We start from the raw sequence: 19,502 nt of genomic DNA on the forward strand, positions 1-19,502 counted from the left end.
ATATAGTTTTTAGAAATTGGTTTTTATTTTTATTCTCCAGGACACTAAATTAGTGGAATATTTGGGTGCTTTGTGTACTATCAAGGGCTACTTCCAACTGCAGGCAGATCCCAGAATCGTGTCTCTCTTGGAGCCACTGACGTGCAGCCTCTGTGTGGGTGTGTGTGTGTGCGTGCAAGAGTATGTGTTTTGTCTTTAAACAGGTCACTGCTACAGTCAATAGTAGGCTGTATCATACAGAGGAATCTTGTTGAAAGAACCACAGACTACATTAGCAGAAGAATTGTCTGCCTGATTTTATTCCTTGGTCCCAGGCCATGTGGAAAGCTCATTTTGTGCTGAAGCCATGCTGGCTGTTCACTCTTTTCTTTGGGATTGGAGTAAATAAACTTAGAACCAAAACCCAGAGTATTTCTTTTCAAGAACAATTGGCTCATCATATAGATTACAGTTGTTTTGTACTGTGTTGTATTATTTGAGGCTAATGCACATAATTTGTTCTAGGGTTGAACAGGAGTAAATTTGTTTACAGTGGGGTTTTGCCAAGATTTGCCTAAGCAGTTGGAAAGCCTGGCTGTTTGGGGAACCCTGGGTTCAGGCTTTCTTAGCAGTGGAATCACTAACCTTGTTTGTGTATGTGTTGTTACAGGAGCTTTATTGCAGAAATGACCATTTATGTCAAGCAGCTGGGCAGAAGTAAGTGCTTCTATTCCTCTGCTCTTTTACAGTGGTACTAACAGGTCATAATAGCTGGCATTCATATATTGCTTTAAGGCTTACATGCCACTTGACATATAGTATTTTATTTAATCTTTGCAAAAAGTCCTGTGAGGTAGGTACTACGGGTATTACTAGCCTTATTTTACACATGAGAAAATCAAGTCTCAGAAGTTTGGTGGCTTGCCTATGGTCACAAAACTAGGCCATTACAGGGAAGGTTCAAACCCAGTTCTGCTCATTTCAAGTTAGCGCTCATACTATTTATGCTGCCTCTTTAAGAGACTCCTTTGACCTTTGTATTCATTAAACCATAGAAATAGAGAGATATTTCAGTGCCTTCAATTGCATTTTGAAACAGCCATGAATATATTATTCATGTACCATATCAGTACAGTGAGTGATGGCAGTATTCTAGATTTTCTTATTTTGTTAGCTTGCCAGCTTCAAAGGAAAAATCTAAGGGTATACTTGTTTTACCCTCTCTAAGCACAGTCATTGTTTTAATTGGTTGATTAGGCAGACTGAATTTTATTGAATATAAAAAGGAGTTTATAAGATTACTATGTGTGATACAAAACATTTCCTAATGGCAAGGGAAAGGTGGCAAAGTTGTAGGAGTATTGCCTTAAATGAAATAAAATCAAGTGGTAAGTTAAAGTGGCATTGCTCCTTTGGTCAACTAAGGGTTTCTAGAGTTTGAGAATTTTCTCTTCATAAGCTGGAAGAAGGAATCAAGTGGCAGGACCTTGGTCAGCAACGTCTTGGAGAGATAACCACCTAGGTTAAGTGTGGCCAGCTCTTTCAAGTTTTGTAGTGTTTACCGAAACCTGGTAGGTAGTCTCAATTCAAAGGGAGTTGGAATAAGTTGGTTCCATTGGTCATAAATAAACCACATATATAGTTCAAGTAAGAGGAAAATAAAAGAAACCTGACTTTTAGTCTAAAGTCCCTAAGTCTGACATTAACTAGCTAGGACCTTGGATGATTTAGTCTTGAGTCTCCCTAGGCCCTTACTTCATCTATGGAATTGGGGAGTTGAACTGGATTAAGTCCTAATTTTTATTTATTTATTTATTTATTTTAATTTCTGAAATTCAGAATAAAGACCCAAGGATGGTGATAGACAGGAATTGACTGGATTAGCAGTTTGGGAGGAGTAAAGATAGTGTGCTGAGAATCAGATAGCAGGCTGTCTTATCAGACAACAAGAATTTAAGTGTCTGCTCTGTGCCAACTTTGAGATGATCCATAATATTTCTAGTTGTAGTTGTCCCCATCACATAACTTAAGTTTCAGAGGAAAGTCATAAAACTGAAGAAAGAATGAGAATTTAGACTTTTTTTAACCCATATCTTTGGTCTTAAAAATAAATTCTTTGTATTGGTTCCAGGCTAAAGAGTAATAAGGACTAGGCAATGGGGGCTAAGTGACTTGCCCAAGATTACACAGCTATTAACATGTCTAAGGCTAACTTTGAACCTAAGACCTTTCATTTCCAGGCCTGACTCTCAATCCAGTGAGCCACCTGGATGCTCCTGAGAATTTAGACCTTTTGAAAAAACACCAAATAATTGAGAGTTGCTTGAGAAAAGAGAATAGTTAATGTGATTGTTGTATTTATGCTTAACACAGACAGATCTTAAGGGATATAGTATCACATTTACTAGTTTTGTGACCATGAGCAAATTTAACCTTTGAGACTCAAGTTCACCTGTAACCTATATATTCTTGTGCTTACCACTTCACAGGGTTATTATAAAGAAACCTTAAAGCATTACATGAATGTGAGTTGTAAATGAAAAAGAGTACTGGATTGGGAGTCAAGTGGTCTGTGTTCTAGTTCTAGTTCTAAATTCTAATAGTAAACTAGCAGTATGACTGTGTAAGTCTTTTAATTTCTTCAAGACTGTTTCCTCATCTCTAATTGAGGAAGTTTGAGTATGTGATCTTTTGAGGCTCCTATCAAAACTATGATTCTCTAAATAAAGAACTTATATTACTTAAATGAGTTAAATGGAAGAATTTCCTAATGGAATGGAAATTTGGAATGGCTTTTGAAGAATATTATATAGTCTTTTCTGACTTGAAAAAATATTCTAGATTAAGCAGCAGTAACCCTGCTCTTGATTTGATATGTCACCATTTGATAACCAGGATTAATTGAACTGATCTGGCCACTAAGTGGGTTATGTTTATATTCTTTTCTTTCTTTTTAAAAAATACCTTATGTTGTCCTAGCAGTGACTTGAACTAGGGAAATAGATTATTTAATAATATAAACAATATTTTATATGTCAGGTGGTACTATACTGTGGAATTATCTGACAAGTATTGGCAGGTTAGTTAGAATGGGGAATCCCTCCTGTGCTGTGCTTTGTAATACTGTCTAAAGGGTGCTGTGCAACATAATAGATCCTATTCACTTGTGAAGAAGCCTACTGACCCAGGAATGATGTCTTTGTGGATCTTATTATAACCATGCTGTTATGTTACAGGGATTTTTGCACGTGAACATGGTTCAAATAAAAAGCTGGCAGCACAGTCTTGTGCACTGTCCCTTGTCAGGCAGCTCTACCATCTTGGGGTGGTTGAAGCTTACTCTGGACTAACAAAGAAGAAGGAAGGAGAGACGGTGAGTACTGCAGAAGAAAGACAATGGGGATGTCTGACATATATTCTGTCTCTTATGTTCATAATAAAAGCATCATGAATCATCATAAAAGCAAGAATGTAGTACAGATGAAGATTGTGTTTTAGAGTCAGGATCTGAGTTCAAATCCTAGCCCTAATGCTTTGTGGCCTTGAGAAAGTCACTGACTCTGGGCCTTAGTTTCCTCATCTATATAATGAGCATGTTGTGTAATAGAATACCTTTCGGGTCCCTTCCAGTTCCATATCTGTCGTCTTTGAGTTACTGTGACAGTTGGGAAGAACAAACAATTGTTTTTTATTGAAAAAAAAAATTATTGTTGTGGGAACTGTCACAAGGAATGAAATTGACCCTACTAATGGCCATAGTGAACACCTCTTATGTAGAGGCAGTAGCACTGAGCATATTATACTCCTAGTAGGCAATCAAATTGGCAAAGTACATTATAAATGCATCATATAGTATATTCTGTGAGCCTAGTGTTGATGGTTATTGTAATATATTTTTACAGGTGGAACCTTACACAGTTAACCTATCTCAAGACTTAGAACATCAGCTACAAAATGTTGTTCAGGAATTGTGCCTAGAAATTCAGCCCCCAGTAAGTATGAATTAAAATCTTCGTATTTTACTGTCATGTATGATGATTTGGAGGTGAACCACCAAATACACAACTTGGTGATTTTTTATTTTTCTAAACCCATAGCCTGAAGATCCTACTTTTCCAGTTATACTCAATATTGGCAAACTAGCCACTTTTGAACCAGCACAGCGCCAGAACCAAGTCGGGGTTGTTCCCTGGTCACCTCCTCAGTCTAACTGGAATCCGTGGACCAGTAGCAACATTGATGAAGGTCCTTTGGCTTATGTGAGTATAGCATGATTTTTTTAAAAGGAAACTATTGAAGCCCATGTGTTTCACTGTAACTTAAATCTAAAGCTTTTTTTTTTTTTTTTGCAAAACCTTATAGTGAAGTTACTAATTTGTGACCAATGCCTTCATTGTCTTATACAGGCCACTCCTGAGCAAATAAGCATGGACCTGAAGAATGAACTCATGTACCAGCTGGAACAGGATCATGATTTACAGGCAGTAAGTCTGCAAGTGTATTAGATAATGTGGAGATTAAGGCTGTAGTGTGGGAAGTTGGAATTCTTCCCTTTTCTGAGAATTTAACCAGTAGGATCAGATGATGAGATCTTTCTTCAGCAATACAAAAAGAGCCTGTTTTGTTAGTGAAATGACATGATCTGTCACTCCCTGAATTAAAAGCTCTCATTTATTTTGGGTACCATCCATTATGGCAATAAATAAATAGATGATAAATGTACCACTCCCTGTGTTGATTTTAAATCGGGGGTGGGGGGTAGGGAGGAGGTTATTCAGACTTAACCTCCTCTTTTCTTCTTCAGATCTTGCAGGAGAGAGAAATGCTGCCTGTTAAGAAGTTTGAGAATGAAATTTTGAGGGCAATCCATCAAAATTCAGTTGTTATTATTCGTGGTGCCACTGGATGTGGTAAAACTACCCAGGTTCCTCAGTATATTCTGGATGAATGTATTCAAAACAACCGTGCAGCCGAATGTAACATAGTGGTGACTCAGGTATGTCAGAGTACTAAAATATTAATGTTTTAGGATAGAGTCTCATGTTTACTCATTTAATGTATAAACACCCATGTACAGAAATGGACTCTTTCTGCAAATGGACCTTGGATCCTGTTTGAATGCAGAAAATCCTTGTAGGATTAAACAACACCACACATTGCCTTTTTTAATTGCCAGCAGGCTTAAATGCTGAGTGTTTTTTAGTGTGATTCATTATCTTGTTATTTGCTTTCATACTACTAACCCTTTCAGAGTATATTTTTAGATCTTTTAAAATATCCTATAAATTCCAATGAGTGGTAGAGGAAAGCACAATTAACTGATAAGGGCGGGGGGGGGGGCGTAGAAAAGTCTGAAGAAAAGAAACCCCAGACTATAAGAAATGATGAAGGAAACCTCACTTCTCACCAGGATGAAATAGGGAATGCATCTAAGTTGGCCATTAAAGAACTCTCCAATTCAAAAAGTATTAATTACTCCCTCTGAAAGACAAGTACTAGCCACTCATTACACAAAGAGAATGAAAGAAATAGTTCCCTTCCCCAAATTTATATTCTGTCTGGACAAATAGAATTTAAACAGATCTCTGAAATAAAACTTGAGGTCAAAGAATGCTAACTAGGAACCACCTGTCCTTTTTGGACACTTTCAGTGATAGGGTAACCCTATCTAGTTTGGGGCAGTTCTTTCCTGACATTCAATTGAAATTTGTATATTTCGTCCACTAATTCTACTTTTGATCCCTGAAGTTGTAGTAAGTATAAATAGATACTCAAGGATTGCAAAGACACACACTATCTACCTTCCCGACTTTTCTCCAGACTAAGTATTACTAAGTTCTTTTATCCATTGCTCATATACTTCACCTACCTGTTCATTAGGAATTTTGTACATGGCACCAAGATAAAAGACTCCAAATGTCATTTAAAGTAGTAAAAATAGTGGGATTTTAAGGGTGAAAGCCTTTAAGGGAATTTTTGTTTTTCATTTGACAAACCCCAACAAATATGAGCATTTCTATGTCTAAAGAACAGAAAAGGGAGTTGTATTAAATCTTAAGTCTCTGTTGGGGACAACTTTTTAAAGTCCTTCAAGCTACCCATCTCCCTCTGAATTTGCTCTCTTTTGGGTATATTTTTAAATGCTTCATTGAATTTTTTTCTTTTGGGCTTTATATCTAGAAAATTTCCCAGATAACTTGATCCTTCTAAGTCAGGCACAGTCAGAGAAATTATAGCAGAGAAAAGAATTCTTTGACATCCTGACTCTAGATAGCTCAGAGAAATTGTTTAAAAGTTCAGTAAGGCAGGAATTACCAATACCAGAAAAGATCCTGCCATTCTAACCTTCCATAGTATGAACCATAACTTTTGGTTGAGAGTCACGTTATCCAGGTGGTTGTCCATTCTTAATTTATATTTGATTACACAAGGGTCACTCAGAAATTCCATAAATTTCCATTTTTAATTCTGTGTTTCATTTTTGTTCCTTCATTTATAAATTTTAACAGTAAAATATGACTTATCAAGGACAGATTTGGTGTACTTATTGAGATTTCTTGTGCTAAAGAATTCTTTGTAAAGTAAAGCATGGTGCCTTGATCAATGAGAGATAATTTTTATGTTTTTAAAAAACAATCACATCATTTTTTTCTTTTGTTCTTTATCTCATTCAGTAAATTTTGATAGTAATAAAATACTTAGCATTTAAAGCAAAGTGATCAAATAAGTTAATTTTCATTTTATTTTTTCTCTTCCCCAGCCCAGGAGAATCAGTGCAGTTTCCGTGGCAGAAAGAGTCTCTTATGAGAGAGGAGAAGAACCTGGGAAGAGCTGTGGCTACAGTGTACGCTTTGAGTCTGTGCTTCCCCGGCCTCATGCCAGTATTATGTTCTGTACTGTAGGTCTGTAATGGCTCTTTAGAGTTTGTCTTGTTGTCTCCTAGTTAAAATTAGAGAGAGAGACAGAGAGACAGAGACAGAGACAGACTTGGTTTAAACTAAAGGCTGCTAATTTTCCAACATACTTAACCTCTGTACAGTTTCAAAGGATATTGGGAAAGTAGTTTGGATAGCCCTCCTTTGGAATTCTATGAAAACAGAATATATTGTTTATTCACATAATCCTGTCATTTTGAGCTATCAATGGGATGGGTTGACTTGAGGGGGAATGAGTAACTTGGGGTCTTTTGGCAAAGCCTTTGCTGGATCACAACTTGTCAGGTATGTTTAGAAGCATCCTTTTTCAAAAAAAACTTAGAAGTTGGATGGCCTCTGAGGTATTTTCCAGCCCTGATGCTATAAAATGATTTCTTTCCTAGCAGATGTATAATAAACCTATTGGAATTCTTTTTTAAATTTGAGAGTGTAAACATGACTAAAATGGGGCATCCTTTTGCTACTCTTTTCTAATCATAAATTTCTGTGCTTTTTTTGCCCATTTACATGTTTAGAGACAGGATATGGAACTATCATTAAACATTTTTAATTTTCCTCAAAATCTTGTTAATATTTAATAATAAGTTAGCATTTTTATAATGCTTTAAGATTTACACAGCACTATAAATGCTTTCTTAGTTGATCCCTCAAAACAACCCAACAGGTTAAACAAAAGCAGCATTTTCCCCCAATTTTAAACTCAGGAATTGAGACATTTAGGTTAAGTGACTTGAAAGGGGTGGGGAGTGTTCACTCAGGCTGTCTGGAGGCAGAGATTAACTGTGATTGTGTGATGTAAAGTTGGTATGCTTTTCAATTAATTCTTGACTTATTTCAAGGTGTCCTGCTGAGGAAACTAGAAGCCGGCATTCGTGGAATCAGTCATGTAATTGTAGATGAAATCCATGAACGAGACATTAATGTAAGTAACTTTGAGACTTTTCCTTTGTCTTTAATTTTTTAAAGAAAACAAGTGATGCTTTATTAAGTGGAAGAGATGTGGTAGATCTTCATTTTCTAAAGGTGCATATTTATTGTCTTTTCAATAGTCCCTAATGTGGGGTTCTCTGACCTATTGAATAAGACACCCTATATACTCTTAGCCTTCTGCATTCCATAAAAGAAAAGCACTTTTTTTCAAACAAGCTATTTAACTATGGATTTTGATCACTGAAATTAATTTTTATTACTTTTTTAAACTTTGAGGTGCAATTTTTAAAATAAATACTACTAGTAGCCATTTTCTACATATATTATAAATTTTAAAGTATAACTGAAATAATCAAGTTTTTAAAATCACTGATGATTGTTACCTCTTTCCAAATAGTGTCTATTAAAATATTTTCATACCTTTTCCATCAAAGCCTGTGTCACATTATTCTAATAGGTCATATTCTTTTGAATAATAATTTCATTGGTAACAAGTCTTCATCTGTTGAGGGTGAGTTTCATTTTGGGTAATGGTCAAGTGTCAGAGTTAAGTGTAATCATCAGGCAGATTATAACCATACTCAGATTATTTGGGATTTCATCAGGTATAGGAACTCTTTATGTATGGCAATTCATTTCTACTAAGAATAAAAATCCTAGTAGTTTCTTTGAGGCACAGAGAGGTTGAGTGAACCGCGTAGGGTCACCCTTAAATCTCAAAAAGAGGGATTTGAACCCAGGTCTTTCTGGTTCTTAAGCCTATCACTCTCTACACTATATATAATCTGCCTTTGGTAAATGCCGTATTTGGCAAAATTTTTCACAGAAAGAGTGTGGCCTCCAGAGAACATTGTAGTAAATATGTCAGAGGATCTCTCATACTTGAGAAATTTTGCATAAGACTGATAGATTACACAGAAAAATTAATGGTAATTATATTTTGTTGGTTTTCCTTGGAGTTTTAGAATATCTACTATCCACTTGAAATATTTGACAGGTTTTGTAAATTTTTTTTCCTATTCTTAACTTTATTTATGTCATAGATCCTTTCTCAGAATGTTTTTAAAGGCATACAAACGTTTTGAAAGAATTCTTAAAAGTGAAAGGCTTAGTATTTCAGTATTTTCTTTGGCCCTAATAATTTGATGACTAACATTACAAATATCTTGCCTATTATCTTCCAAAATTTTTATGCCAAACAGAAACTCTTAATATTTATCTCCATAAACATATTTTGGTGTATCCTGATTTACACATTTGTTTGGTTTGGCTCCCATTTTGGTTTTCTTTCAAATAAAGCTGCTCAATTCATTTTTAAGGGGACATGCAATAAGACATTCATCATAACATCCTATTCACTATACCACATAGCAACAGAATTGGCCAATATTGTTGGCCAGAGGTGAAGTGTATTGCCACATTCTTTTGTTGCAATCCATTCCTGCATGACACACTAAAAAATATTCTTTCATTTTTATATTTTTACATTTCTTAATTTTTTTCAAGAAATAATACAAAATATTAGGTGACAGGGAACACCAAGAGACTGAGGTTGTAAGGCTTAACCTAGCTAAATATTTTTGGGTATTAAAGTTACTGATATGTTCTTTTTCTCTCATCTCTCTCCCCAATTTCTGCAGACTGACTTTCTTTTGGTGGTGCTAAGGGATGTAGTACAGGCTTATCCTGAAGTCCGCATTGTCCTTATGTCTGCCACCATTGATACCAGCATGTTCTGTGAATATTTCTTCAATTGTCCTATCATTGAAGTTTTTGGAAGAACTTACCCAGTTCAAGGTTAGCTGCTACACTGAAAAACACAACAATGGTCCTCTTTTTTTTGTCTTTTTTTCTTTTTTGTGAAGTAGTTTTTAAACCTTTGTATTATGGTAATACTGATAAGTTTTTGTTTAGCCACGTCTCACCCTTCAGGACCCTATTTGGGGTTTCAGCAAAAGATATTGGAGTCGTTTTCCATTTCCTTTTCTAGTTCATTTTATAGATGAGAAAACAGGCATGGTGAAGTGACTTGTCCAGGGTCACATAGCTAGTAAGTATCCAAGATCAGATTTGAACTTAGACCTTGTCTTCCTGACTTCAGGCACAGCACTCTAGCCACTTCCCTGCCTAGCTGCCCTATACTGATAAATACTCAAAAGGGTTAGAAGTTAATTACCTTAGCAGTTGCAGAGCAGTGTTTCTGAAATACTTGTCATCATGGTGGTTAGAGAAGTTAGACACAGTCCTCGAATTGGAAACAACTTAAACTGGCAGAACTACTAAAGAGCACAAGTGATCGAAGGTCTAAATGGCCATTGGTTTAAGGTTCATGAAACCCAGGCCTTAGTCCTGTCTCTGCCTGATTTATGATGTCACTGAGCAAGTTAGCTAACTTGAAGCTTTGGTTTCTTCAGCAATACAAAGAAGGGATTGGATTAATAAAAATGAATTAATTTTAAATGAATTAATTTTTAAAATTTCCTTAAATCTTACAAGACCAGAGTTTTCTATTTGTAGATCAACATGATCAATTGCAGATTAATGTCTGCATTTGTAAGTAGAGGACACAGTGAAGGAATGTGGTGATGTTAAGTAGTAAAAGTCTTCTTGGGTACAAGTAGCTTTTGAACCACTCCCTAGAAGCAGCCTAATTAATGCAGAAAAATTTATATTGTATGGTTTATAACATTTCCTTTTTTTGTTTGTTTGTTTTTTTAACTCTTACCTTCTTTCTTAATTGATACTAAGTATCTTTTCCAAGGCAGAAGAGCAGTAAGGACTAGGTAATGGGAGTTAAGTGACTTGCCCAAGGTCACACAGCTAGAAAGCATCTGAGGCCAGAGTTGAACAACCAGGCCTGGCTCTATTCACTGAGCCATCTAGTTGCATGAGGCATCACATTTCATTTTAAATATTGCCAAAAAAAAAATACATCCCTTCCCAATCCTGTGAGACAATGTAAAGGAGGATTGTGAGTATTATTGTCTCTTTTATTCAGAGACATAGTGGAAGAACCTGTGGTCTTGTAGGGATTAAATCTGGGATTTTAACTTGGGTGTTCTGGCTGCACGGCCAAATGTTCTTTCCTGACACTGCATTATCTGGGAGATGCTTAATAGTGTATATATGAAGTACTAAAAACTTAAACTTCTGGGTAAATGTTTAACAGGATTACAGTTAATCTGAGAAAGCAGATGGTAAAAGTAACAAAGAAAAGTAGTGCTTGGCATTCTAGGCATATTCATAGGCAAATTGAAATACAACTTGATGGGAAACTTTAGTTTGCACTCACTGTAATTTACAGAAATAAATAACCTCTTGACAAAGGTCTTTTTAAAAATATGTGTTTCCATCTTCATTTCCTAGTATACACCTTCTGCCTCCCAGAGAACTACTGATTTTATAAAGACTTTAAAAAAAAAGAGAGAGAATGCTTTGGCTTTAATAAGCATTTAAGTGCTTACTGTGTGTGCTAGGCATAGTGCCAAGTGTTGGGAATACAAAGAAAGGTGTTGGAGCCCCCCCCCGCACCCCTCCCCCCCCCATATAAGCCTAATTCTTGCTCTCTCAGCATATGATAGTGACAACTTTGTAAATCAAGGTCATTCTAGTGCCTGCCTTCCCCCTTTTAATTACATTCTATGTATGCTATTTTATATAATTTATATAAATTTGTTTGCTTGTCTTCTCTACTAGATTATGGGTTCTTTGAGGCCAAGGACTTCTGGCCCTTTTTTTTCCTTTTTCTTTTTTTTTAATGTCTAGTAGTCCTTAGCATAGTTCCTGGAGCATAGCAGACACTTAATGTTTATTGACTAGTGACAAGACAGCTATGGATGGGGTCTAGAAGATAATTGCCAAGGGAAGAGTTTAGCAACATAAAAGTTACTAGAGGAAAAACCTCTTTTAGAAGGTGGGATTTTAGGAAGTTAAGAGTACAAGAGGTCTGAGAGTATTATGAATGGAAAACAGGCAATAAAAATGCAGTAGAGAGAGAATTATCTTGTGAGCAGTGACACAGAAGCCTGAGTCCCGTGTAGATGGAGGAAGCAAGGTGTAAAAAGACTGACTGTTCACTTTTACAATAGACTTGGGATGAGGTGCTGTAGAGACCTGTACTATGCTTATATGGTTAAATGTTTTAACTAGCAATCAGCAGCTTCAGGGAGCACAAGTTCACAATACACTTTAAAGCTTAATTTGCATCACTCTCAAAAGTCTATAGACATACAGTAAAATAGCATATTAAGCTTTGGTTTTTATCATTTGCTGACTTCCAGGGTATAAATGTGCACATTGAAAATTTGAATTTAAAAATTGGTTCTTAAGGCCTCTTTGAGTTCATTCCATCCATCTCTTGTGAATTAGGGATGTTATGAACGTGAAAGTCAAATCAACAGGACTTGGCAACAGATTGGGTCTAGAAGTGAGGTGAAAGAGAATGAGGAATTTAGAATAAGCCTGGGTGACTGAGGAGATTGGTTCTATAGAATATTTAGGTAGTAGGAAAAGCTGGTGGAAGAAGATCATGAGTTCTGTTTTGGACATGTTGAGTCCATGTGTCATCCTTTGTAAGCTGTCCTTTAAAAAGGCAGCTGGAGATGCAGAACTGGAATGAAAGGCAATGTGTTAGATGAAAGTCATTGCTAGTGTGCGGTGAAGGTTACAAATCTTTCTGCTTAATACAATAATATGTCCCAAAATTCTTAGTAAGGAGCTGCAAGGTGGCACAATGGATAGAGAGCCAGGTCTAGAGACAGACAGGAGACCCCGGGTTCAAATTTGGCTTCAGATACTTCCTAGCTATGTGACTCTAGAAGTCACAATTGCCTATCACTAACTTCTCTTAAGCCTTGGAACAGATACTTAGTAGAGATTTTAAGAAAGAAGGTAAGGAGTTTTGTTTTCATTTTTCAAAAAGAAGAAAGTTGGTGAAATTCTAGAATTGCATTAAGATTGACCCTGTACTTTCTTAGAATGGTCATATGGTGTCAAATAAAACAGATGAAAACTGAGAAGTAACCATTAAGTTGTCTTGACATCCAACCAATTTTATTGGACTTAGGAATATAGAAGGAACATTGATAATGACTCTTTGTTAATCTGTTTCTTCAGACCAGCTTCTTTTTGAAGTTATTGGTCATTTTTACATCATAATTGTTTGCTCCTTCAGAGTATTTTCTGGAAGACTGTATTCAGATGACCCAGTTCATTCCTCCCCCAAAGGACAAGAAGAAAAAGGACAAAGATGATGATGGTGGTGATGACGATGATGTAAGTGGATTTTGTGATGTTTCTTAGACTACATACACGCACATACATAAAAAAAGAGAGGGAGAAAAGCTGGTATACTAGACATGCAATTAAACAAAACAATTTTTGACAGTTCTCAAAATCTTTCAGAGTTACTTTCCTCTACTCACCTACTTGCATATCTCATTAGTTCATACAATTCTTCCCAGGTTTCTTTGAAACTACCTTCAGCATTTATAAATCATCATTTTTTCAGTTATTTCTCAATTGATGGACACTCTTTTTGGTAATATATAGTTTGATGACATCACAAAAAGAACTTCTATAAATGTTTTTGCAGATAAAAGTTCTTTGGTATGTGAACCTTGGGGAAAAGGGAAGGTATGTATAGTTTAGTAACTTTGCTTCCAAAGTTCCAACTAGATTTCCAGAAAGATTGGACTGATGATTCCTATTTATAATATGTTGATTATTTCAATCAGCCAATAAACATTTGTTAAGTACCTACTGTGTGCCAGGCCGATTCTAAGTTATTTTTCCCCTTAAGGAACTTAAAATCTAATGAGGGAAATAACATGCAAACATATTATACAAAGCAAGCTAGACACAGGATAATTAACAAGGAAGGCTTCCAATAGAAGTTGAAAATTAAATTCTTGGACTGGGTAAATGAACTGAAAATTGAGTGGATTAACTCAGAAAAATAAATCTTTCAACAAAATGTGAGGAAAGACAAAGCCTGAGAGAAAAAAACTACTGCAGTACCAAAAAAATCTTCATTTTATACTGTTTATAAAGCACATAGGTTAAAAATAACAGAGGGAGAAATTGTAAGTCAGTGTCAAAAGCTGAAACTTTGGGGAAATGGTTTGTGGTTTACTGCTTCAGAGAATATTAGAAATAAACCCAACAATTTCTATATACTTAAATTGAAGAAACCAGTACAATGTTTCATAAAGCTTGTAGAAATAGGTTTATATAAGGGCATTTATGAATTGGTAGCTTAATTAATAGTAATTCATATTTTTATATCATTAAAGTTTGCTCAAAGTATTTTTTATAAGAATTATTGTAAAGAGGGTGCTTAATGCAGTACTGTGCCCAGTATTCTCTCGTCCTTGAATAAACAGAAATAGACTAAAAGACTTAATTAAGTGGGACACATTTAAAAAGGTTCATCATGCAGAGAATTTTCCTTGAACACCTTTGTGAGAAAGGAAATGGCCATAAACTCATAATTTGTGAATTCCCCCCCCCAAAGTTTCGCAGTAATTCTTGTTTTACATAAATTTTCTAGCTATAAACATAGCACATCAAGATTTAAGTCTAGCCCATGTATAGTGACAATAATGTGTAATGGGTTTCGAAAGTTTGAACATAATATGTCCAATCACAGATCACAAAGTTTATCTACAGTTAGAATGACAAAAAAGATCAATAACCCTAACATTTTAAAATGTGTTAAGATTTTCCACATAGGTATCATTTTCAATCTTCAACTACTTACCATTCTCATCTCAAAACAAACTTCAGCTAATACCTCATATTTTACAGAGAGGAAACTTAAATTTAGAAGAGTTGTGATTTACCTCTGATCATCCAGGCAGAAAGTTGTAGAAGTTTATCAACCTAGATATTCCTTCTCCAATTACAGGATTCTCTCCACTATACCATATTCTCATTGATGCTGGATGATTTATAAATTACACTCCAATGGGAGTGTGCTTGAAAATTGAAAATAGTTTTTTAAACAAAGCTGAAGGATTTAATTTGGATCAGACAATAGATAATCACAAATCAGCAAGCATTTATTAAGCTTAGGGATACAAAATCAGTCTTTGACCTAAAGGATCTCACATTCTGATGAGGGGGGCACAACATGCAAACATCTGAGTACAAAAAAGATGGGGTCAGGCAGGCATTAACATTGAGGGGCACCAAGAAAGGCTTCTTGCAGATTTTAGCTGTGGTTTGAAGGAAGTCAGGAAAAGTAGATGTAGGGAGAGAGAAAATTTAAGGTATGGATCAGTGAAAATAGGAGGAGTTGGGAATTGGAAATTCTTGTTCTTAGAGTAGCAAAGAGGCCAGTTATCACTGGGTTGTGAAGGTGGAGAGGGGAAAAGGTGTCAGAAAACTGGGAAGTTAGAAAGGGACCATATTTCAAGGATCCTTAAAAGTTAAATAGGATTTTTAAAAAGTTATTTTTATAACATTCTTCTCTTTTAAAATTTTGAGTTCCAGATTCCCTTCCTCTTAAAGCTCCCACATCCCCCGAAAAGACAAATAATACATTAATTATACATGTGAAATTATGTAAAACATTTCATATTAGCAATTTTTTCCCCCTAAAGCAAGAAAAATAAAATGAGAGCATTTTACTTCCATCTCTACTCAGAGTTCATTAGTTCTCCTTTTGGGGGTGGATAGCATTTTTCCACTAAGAGTCCTTTGTTTTTTTTCTTGGATCATTGTGTATTGATCAGAGTAGCCAGGTCTTTCACAGTTGATCATTGCTGTTATTGTGCACAATGATATCTCTGTTCTCACTTTACTTTATATTAGTTTGTGTAAATCTTGGCATATTTTTCTAAAACCAATAATTCCCTGGTCATTTCTTAGTGTACAATAGAATTCTGTCACAAACATATGCTATAACTTAGCCAATCTCCAATTGAAGAGCTCTCTCAATTCCCTATCTTTTGCTACTACAAAAAGTTACTATAATTATTTTTGTATGTGTAGGTCCTCATCCTTAAATAGAGCTAATATGTAATAATTATATATTATAATATACTAGTAATTAATCTCAGAGTAAATAGGGAACCCCTGGAGTTTATTTAATAAGGGACATGTCACTTGAAGTTCACCTTGGCTCTTGAATAGACAATTACCTAGAATGAGGAGATACTTGAGGCAGGGAGATGCAATAATCTAAGGGGTGAGGTAATGAGACCTTGAACCGAGGTGGTATTTATGTAAAGTGGAGAAAAGAAAGATGGCACAAATGTACTGACAGAACCTGGCAACAAATTGAATGTTTGGAGTGTGAGGATGAAACTAAGAATGAATCCTAGGTTTTGAGCCTAGCTGACCAAGGACAGTAGAGTTCCTTCAAATAATAAAAAGGAAAATGTGAAAGAGGGAAGCTTTGTGGTAAACGATAAGTCCAGTTTTAGGAATGTTGACTTTAAAATATTCATAGCAAATCTGGGTCAAGATGCTGAATAGGTAGTTGGGGATATGGAATGTAAGACTGGTGGTTGTGAGAAGTTAGTACTGGATGGATCCGAGAATCATCTCCATAAAGATAGTTTAACCTATAGGAGCTGATAATATTGAGAGAAAATAAGGATTAGAACCAGAGCCTTGGGAAATGCCTGTAGTTAATAGTTAATAATCTAGATCAGTGGTTCTCAACCTTTCTAATGCCATGATCCCGCAATACAGTTCCTCATGTTGCAGTGACCCCAAACCAAGAAATTATTTTGGTGGCTACTTCAAAACTGTAATTTTGCTACAGTTTCGATTCAGAATGTAAATACCTGATATGCATTATGTATTCTCATTGCTACAAATTGAGAGGTTGGGAACCGCTGATCTAGATGCATAGCATCAAGGCAAATTGAGAAGGAATGGCCAGACAGGTCAGGTAGGAAGCAAATCAAGAGAGAGCAACATACAAAAAACCTGAAGAGAAGAAGCTAACTGGCAAAGTCAGAGGATGTGACATGGAAGATAAGAATGAGAATTGAGGAAAAGTGTTTTAATTTTATTTATTTATTTATTAGGTGAATGATGGTGAGGTCTGCAACTAGACTACAAATAGAGGAAAATGCTGGCTGTAGATCACTTTTTCAGGAAGTTTAGCCACCAAAAAAAAAGAATGTAGGATAGTAGCTAGTAATTCATAATCATAATATCTTAGAGAAATAAGTGATTCCATGAAAAAAGCCTCAAAGTGGTATATATTTTATTTGGTAGAAGGAAGTTAATAAGCTAGAGTAAGTATTTAGATTGGAATTAAATTCAAAAGGAGAATTTTTGTCTTGACAGTTACTAAAACCAGAATCAACCATTAGGTAAAGAGAACTGTTTGATTATAAATACTTAGCCTAGGTTTGAAAAGATCAAAAAAGGTTCTTGAGAGCTTAGAAATGAGTGTCTTCTATTGAAAGAAAATAATGGCTATAGTCGCAGCACAAATTACTAACTAGGTTTTGTTGCCCCGTCATTTTGATAGCTGATAGATCTAGAAATAGGACAATGTTATATTGAATAAGTACAATTCTGAAAAATGTTTTTTCTATCAGGCAAACTGTAACTTAATCTGCAGTGATGAATATGGTCCAGAAACAAAGCGTTGCATGGCACAGATGAATGAGAAGGAAACTCCATTTGAACTTATTGAAGCACTTCTGAAGTACATTGAGACTCTTAACGTTCCTGGAGCAGTGCTGGTTTTCCTTCCTGGCTGGAACTTGATATATACTATGCAGAAGCATTTAGAAATGAATCCCCATTTTGGTATGGCTGTCTCAATTTTTCACTAGTTTCATAGTAAAGAATATGTATGCCTCTGTTCCAGATAGTGTGGGGAAAGGCACTTCATGCTAAATGTGAATGGAGTGTTAATGAAAATACAATAGTGGCAAAATAAATTGAATTCTTAACTATTGGTTTCAACTCAAATCTGTTTGCTTTTTAGGAAGCCACCGGTATCGGATTCTGCCTCTGCATTCTCAGATTCCTAGGGAGGAACAGCGAAAAGTGTTTGATCCAGTACCAACTGGAGTAACTAAGGTAAAAATCAAATAATAAAACTGACAGTATCCATTGTACCACTTTGGTAGAAGTGCTTATATACTTATGTATTATATGTAACATGATGTAATATATACTTAGTTTTCAATCAAGACCATTTGAAGCTCCTTCAATATAGAGATTCTGTCTTGGCATAGTGCCTCCACTATAACAGAGCATTTTCAGTTGTTTTTTTTTTAACCCTTACCTTCCATCTTAGAATCATTACTGTGTATTGGCTCCAAGGCAGAAGAGTTGTTAAGGGCTAGGCAATGGGGGATAAATGACTTGCCCAGGGTCACACAGTTGGGAAGTACCTGAGGCCAGATTTGAACCTAGGGACTTCCCATCTCTAAGCCTGGCTCTCTGTCCACTGAGCCACCCAGCTGCTCCCATATCTGTAGTTTTAAAAATACTGTTTGCTTGATTTGAAATGTTTGAAAATCTTTGGTGAAAAAATATATACAGTGATAAGGATCTTAAAAATGAATGTAAATTTAAATAGTATTTATGTCTATTAATATACACTTTTAAAATATTCTTTGAATCTTTAGTCTTGATTCTTACCTATTGTTTGTAAAAGTTATATTTTATAATATAATTAATCAAAATTTCATCCATTTCCAAGTTTTGAATAAAAATTTAAGAATTTTCTTGGTTAATTGTAGAAAGTTATACAAAGCACCAAATTATCCATAATTGTGGGTGAAACTTTTCTTTTAGAAAATGAGGTAGAGAATATATTTTATATGATTAAAGTTGAAATCCATATAGCGTTTCTGGAGAATATTAAAAAGCTTCTTTGACCCATTTCCATCATTTACAAAATTGTGTTGTTGGGAAAGGCACACAAATTAAACTTCTTTTTAATAATCCTCACACTTCTACCCTCCCTAGTGCCTGCAGAAACTTTAAGTCCTTACCTTCTGTCTTGGAACTGATACTAAGTGGATTCTAAGTTGTAAGAGTAAAGGCTAGGCTTAGGCTTAACTGAGGTTAAGTTACTTGCCCAGGGTCGCACAGCTTGGCTCTCTATCCAATGAGACACTTAGCTGCCCTCTTGCTTTTTGTTTTTAAGAGAGTGTAATCTACTCTATATTCCTATAAGGTATGTAGACAATTTTTAAATTATATTGTTTAAAAATTGATTCTTCCTTTCATGTATTCATCCTTTGATTTGTAGTCAGTTGGTGAATGCTGGGAGTTTTATATCCATAGTATCCTTCCATCTGTCTCTTACTTATGTACTACTACACCCAATTTTAGACCTTTGTCGCTTTTTTAATGGATCTTTGTCATAGTCCCCTTTCAGCTCTCCTCTATTTCATTTGGCTGTCAAAATAGCTTTTATAAGCAATATTACATTGTGGCAAAATTCAGGGATATATGATGTTAGTATTAAAGTTCAGACTGTCCCTTTTGTTTTAGCATTAAATTTAATTTAATGCATTGTCTAAGGATTCATGCAGGATAAAGTTCAGTGACTTGTGATATTTTACTTAACTTTATGATGGTGATATCAGTGATCTGCCAGCAAAACAATTTATCAGTATAACTGAGGATAAAAATAATACTAATGCTTATTCCAGTTCATTTATTTTTTGA

General features: G+C 35.3%; 1 protein-coding gene across 3 annotated transcripts in view; it reads left to right on the plus strand.

Moving 5' to 3' along the window:
* Positions 1-19,502, plus strand: part of DHX9 (DExH-box helicase 9) — a 42,526-nt gene that overhangs the window by 8,861 nt on the left and 14,163 nt on the right. For all 3 annotated transcript variants that reach the window (XM_001366499.5, XM_016429998.2, XM_007480932.3), the window contains 12 exons: positions 650-696; positions 3,216-3,352; positions 3,882-3,971; positions 4,077-4,238; positions 4,386-4,463; positions 4,784-4,975; positions 6,740-6,881; positions 7,754-7,836; positions 9,485-9,641; positions 13,018-13,118; positions 17,408-17,621; positions 17,803-17,897. In XM_001366499.5, coding sequence (XP_001366536.1) covers positions 650-696; positions 3,216-3,352; positions 3,882-3,971; positions 4,077-4,238; positions 4,386-4,463; positions 4,784-4,975; positions 6,740-6,881; positions 7,754-7,836; positions 9,485-9,641; positions 13,018-13,118; positions 17,408-17,621; positions 17,803-17,897 — 1,498 coding nt within the window. The remainder of the gene's footprint in view (positions 1-649; positions 697-3,215; positions 3,353-3,881; positions 3,972-4,076; positions 4,239-4,385; positions 4,464-4,783; positions 4,976-6,739; positions 6,882-7,753; positions 7,837-9,484; positions 9,642-13,017; positions 13,119-17,407; positions 17,622-17,802; positions 17,898-19,502) is intronic.

This window comes from Monodelphis domestica, chromosome 2 (genome assembly GCF_027887165.1).
Source record: "Monodelphis domestica isolate mMonDom1 chromosome 2, mMonDom1.pri, whole genome shotgun sequence".
NCBI lineage: Eukaryota > Metazoa > Chordata > Mammalia > Didelphimorphia > Didelphidae > Monodelphis > Monodelphis domestica.